Here is a 4,488-nt window from a genome sequence, read left to right on the forward strand (position 1 = left end):
CATCCAGTGCTCCAGGTGAGGCTGCACCAGTGCAGAGCAGAGCGGGACAATCATACTCCTTGCCTGGCTGGCAAGGCTGTGCTTGATGCACCCCAGGACACAGGTGGCCCTCTTGGGGACAGAAGGGTCAAATACAATGCTTATAATTTACGTTGATGCAGTGTACCTCTGGCTGGCTGGGTAGCAACTCTTGGCTCCATCACAGCCTGAAACAGGGAGCCTCAGACTGGCCACACTGGCACAGCAATGGTCCTTCATTAAGCCAGGCTGACAGGCAAGGGACATTCAGTTAACCTCAGTGTTTACTCTTAACATTTGTAAACATAGTTATTGTGTTCCTGCCAAAACTTTAACCTTCCAGATGCCTAGTGGCAAAGAGAGACTTTGTTTTTATGAGAGAAGGAAAAGTGCACTCCCACTTTGTCATGTGTTGTCTTAACCCTATTAATTCCATTGAAGTCTACGGGCCTTTATAGCTGCCAAGAGGCTTTTGTTTGCGTGGGTATTAGCTACGAAGTCAATACCAATTCGTCCTTCTTTAGTAAGGACTGTACAGCCACACTTCAAGCTTTGTGACTCAAAGTAGCAAAATATTCCTTAGAGACACTGGGGTGTAACAGATTTCCACATCTCACCTGCAGTTAAGTCTTCACAAGTATTTCCAAGTATTTCATACACAGGTTTAAAGACTAGCTGTACTTAAATAGTAACTACATACATACTGTAAACTATATAGACTGGCGTATTTTCCTGTGTGTCAGATGGGAGATAACCAGTATTTTGCTCAAGCCTTCAGCCGTTAAAGCAGAAGACAGCTAAGAATGAGGTTCCTGCAAATACCGCAAGGTGACTTAAAGTTTTTCACCTAGAGGTGAAACTTAGTTTCTACTGAAATAAGGCCACGAAGCATTACAGTCGCATCCTCTAATTAATTAAACAATTCAAAGCTGAAGAATCATTACCAAATCATCACCAGTCTGCAGCAGGCACATCAGGATTTTTTTTTTTTTAAAGATTTCTGCTGTTCATTCTACAGCCTATATTACTGTCAGAGAAGAGGCTGCTCCTGCAGGTCCTTCAGTCTTTCAGGATCTAATTAATTCTGGGAACCACTTAAATGGAGATATTTCCCTTGATATTAATGGCATTTGTTGGCACCAGTAACACTTAACACTTCACACTTTTTTTTTTAATGCTCACTTTTCACTACAATTTTCAGTCTTAAATTGAAATAATTGCCTACTCCTCCAGTAGTTTTTCAGATGCCAATAAAATATTACAGACCTTTTTAGGGGTTCACTTCTTCCATATTAAAATATAATGGCAAAAAAGTACACACGTCATTACAAAATTATGGAAAACAAAAAAAAAGAAAAAAGTTTATTTCCAGATATACAAAACACCTATTCTCTCATTTCTCCATCTTCTTCCTCTTCTTCCACACCTCTGATGTACAAAACATTATTGCACCTGAAAATAGAATAGTTTCCTTAGTGGTAAATGGTTTAATTTTCCACACATAACACTACTATAAGCATTTTACTGTTTGATTGTAGCCTGGCAACAAAAAGATTCTGCATAACAAATTGCTGCTGCTGACCTTGTACAGCTTTCCACAAAGTTGATAACAATTGCAAAAACCAACAAGTTTATAAAAGCAGTAACCGGCTGACAATGCTGTATGAGAAATTTTTACTTTTGGGTTAACAGTTATGGTCAAGTTTAATTTCCAAGTATGCAAAACGCTTTCAGTAGCAATACATTAATACACTCTACTAGTGCCAAGAGATTAATAAATCTACAAGAATTGGGAAAACTGAAGTTTTATTATCGTAAACACTGCTTTACAAATATTTCAAAATCTTTTTTCCTCCCCTTAGAAGGGATGTCATAGCTTTCTCACAATAGTTACGTTAACACTTAGCATCTTAGCCAAGGAATAGAGCATCTAGCAATACAAACGCAGTAAGAAGGTTTTAAGAAACCCACCCTCTGCCATTAATATCCTAATTACCTTATCAAAACTTCACCCAGGTGTCCAGACAATGCACCATCTATATACTCCTCTGTGTTTGCAAGCTTGAGAAGAAAACCGGCAAGACTCAGAACGATTATAATAGCAGAAACTTCGCAAAGCACATGGCGGCTTCGCCCCCCAGCCCACCGCCCGGCTACAGCGACCGGGGGCGGCCGAGCGACCCCGCTCCCACCGCCCATCCTTTAGAACCGCCTCACTTCGCCACCCCCGCCCCAGGCGCCCCCCCGGGAACCCCGGCGGCTCCCGCCCCTCACCTGCATGTTCATGTAGCCGTCGACGGAGACGAGGTAGCCCTTGTACTCCATCCCCCACTTCAGCTTCACCATCACCGGCTTCCCCGTCAGCCCGTTCAGGAAGGGCTTGGGGTTGAGGGGCAGGCTCTGCCGGGAGAGCAGCCGGTCAGCGACACCGCCCCCGGGGACCGCTAACGGCCTCGGGACCGTTAACGGCCGCGGCTCCCGCCGCCCGCGGGCCCTCTCCCCTCCCCCTCCCCTCCGCCCCCTCCCGTTCCCGCGCGCGGCGCGGGCACCGCCCTCACCATGGCGACGCGGCGCGCGGCGGCCCGAGAAACACAGGCCCACGCGGGAACAAAACCCTCGTGCGCGCCGCGGGCTGCGAGAGAATGGGAGGCAGCGCCGCTCCGGCTTCCACTTCCGGGGGCGCCGCTCTCACCTCCGACCCCTGACCTCCGCCGCGCCGCGCTTTCAATAGGCTGAGGCGCCCTCAAGCGCGAAGCGAAAAGCGGAGTCGCCCATTGGCTCGGCTCCTCCGCGGGCTTCTCTCATTGGGCGGGCTGGCTGCCCTCCCTCCTTTTCCCAACCAATCGCTGCCACTGCCCGGCGCTCCGTGCCTGCGGGGCGGGGGTAACGCTGCCGCCGCCTCCGGCCGCACCGCGGGGCCGGGGCCGCGGTCATGAGCAGCCCGGGCACACAGGCGCTCCCCTCCCTCCCGCCTGTGCCTGCCGCGAGCGGCCGACAGCTGCCTTGTTCTGCCTTGTTCTGCCTTGTTCTGCCTTGCAAGCCGGCCGGGCAGAGCAGCCGCCGCCCTCCCGGCTGGGGCTGGAGCGCCGCGCTGAGCCACCGGGTGCGGGTGTCCGGCCCCGCGGGTGTCGCTCCCGCTCCGGACCGACCCGCCCTGAGGACGCCGTTCCTGTCGGTGTGTCCGTCCCTGCAGGCCGGTGTCCACGGGGCGGCGGTGCCGCGCTGCCGAGGGGCTGCGGGGAAACCTCCCCCGTGTCACCTGCGAGGCGACAGCGAGTCGTGCCTAAGAATAAATTTGCGGACCAGAACGTTTTCGTGGCTCCGCGCACATGGACAGAAAACCTTAAAGGGTTTGTAAGATGCATAAGCGGTGTGCTTGCCAATGTGTGGGTGCGCTGCTCGCTTATTGGACTCCAGATGAAGAAGGTGCCAGAGCTTTTCTTGGCTGTGGAGACACTCAGCCTGACTCACAAAATGTCAGGTCTGGTCTGGTGTCATTTGTGACTCTTAACATTCAACAGGCAGATACGTTGAACCAACATTTGTCCTGTTCACTAATTTGTCACATCTCCACTAATGTCTTCTGCTACTTTATGCCTAAAGTCATCAAATGCCACAATGTGTGTTCATGTTCCTGCGTACAGCGTATTCCACAGAATCACAGAACGTCAGGGATTGGAAGGGACCTCAAAAGATCATCTAGTCCAATCCCCCTGCTGGAGCAGGAACACCCAGATAAGGTTACACAGGAAGGCGTCCAGGCGAGTTTGAATGTCTCCAGAGAAGGAGACTCCACAACCTCCCTGGGCAGCCTGGTCCAGTGTTCTGTCACTCACAGTTTCTTCCCAAATTTAAGTGGAACCTCTTGTGTTCCAGCTTGAACCCCTTGTCTTCCTGTTGGTTGTCACCAAGAAGAGCCTGGCTCCATCCTCGTGACACCCACCCTTTATATATTTATAAACATTAACATCCCTTCATCTTGAATGTACTAGATGCTAAACTAACCTTTCTGTTACAGAGCTATTACATTTTTTTGTGCACTTTACCTTTCAAAGGCCAGTCTAGTGCCCTAGTGTTGGAAGCAAAACTATCATCACCTGCTTAAATGTGCTGTTGACTCAACAGCCTGTCTTCTCCAGATCCAGACTGGCCTCACGCACAGTGGTTGCGATTCCCGTATGTATGGGTAGGAGTGAATAAGAGTTGGAATTGTAATTCTTCCTAACCAGGACGTGTCAAAAGTGCAATCAGATACTTTTTGCCATGTTCATTAGAAATTAGTGTGGTTTAGGGTATATTGGATGGAAAACAGAGACAATATCAGAATTACGGTAATAGTCTTTCTGGTGGCAAGACTCAGTATGGGCCAACTGAAAGAGGAACTAAGTTATAAGATTTCTGTAATGAAGTCTGTGTTGAGACTATATAGGAAAAGCATGAACACAAGGGGAAATGGTATATATAGCAAAA

At 49.3% G+C, this 4,488-nt stretch overlaps 1 protein-coding gene across 1 annotated transcript; it reads right to left on the reverse strand.

Moving 5' to 3' along the window:
- Positions 1 to 1,160: 1,160 nt before the first annotated feature.
- SNRPF (small nuclear ribonucleoprotein polypeptide F) lies at positions 1,161 to 2,705 on the reverse strand. Its single transcript, XM_065656544.1, has 4 exons — positions 2,577 to 2,705; positions 2,293 to 2,418; positions 2,015 to 2,079; positions 1,161 to 1,470 (listed from the first exon to the last, which is right to left on the reverse strand). The coding sequence occupies exons 1-4, from the start codon at positions 2,577 to 2,579 to the stop codon at positions 1,404 to 1,406; spliced, it is 261 nt and encodes an 86-aa protein (XP_065512616.1). The 5' UTR covers positions 2,580 to 2,705; the 3' UTR covers positions 1,161 to 1,403.
- Between the last annotated feature and the right edge of the window lie 1,783 nt (positions 2,706 to 4,488).

The sequence above is a fragment of the Caloenas nicobarica genome, chromosome 1, assembly GCF_036013445.1.
Source record: "Caloenas nicobarica isolate bCalNic1 chromosome 1, bCalNic1.hap1, whole genome shotgun sequence".
NCBI classification, from domain to species: Eukaryota; Metazoa; Chordata; class Aves; order Columbiformes; family Columbidae; genus Caloenas; species Caloenas nicobarica.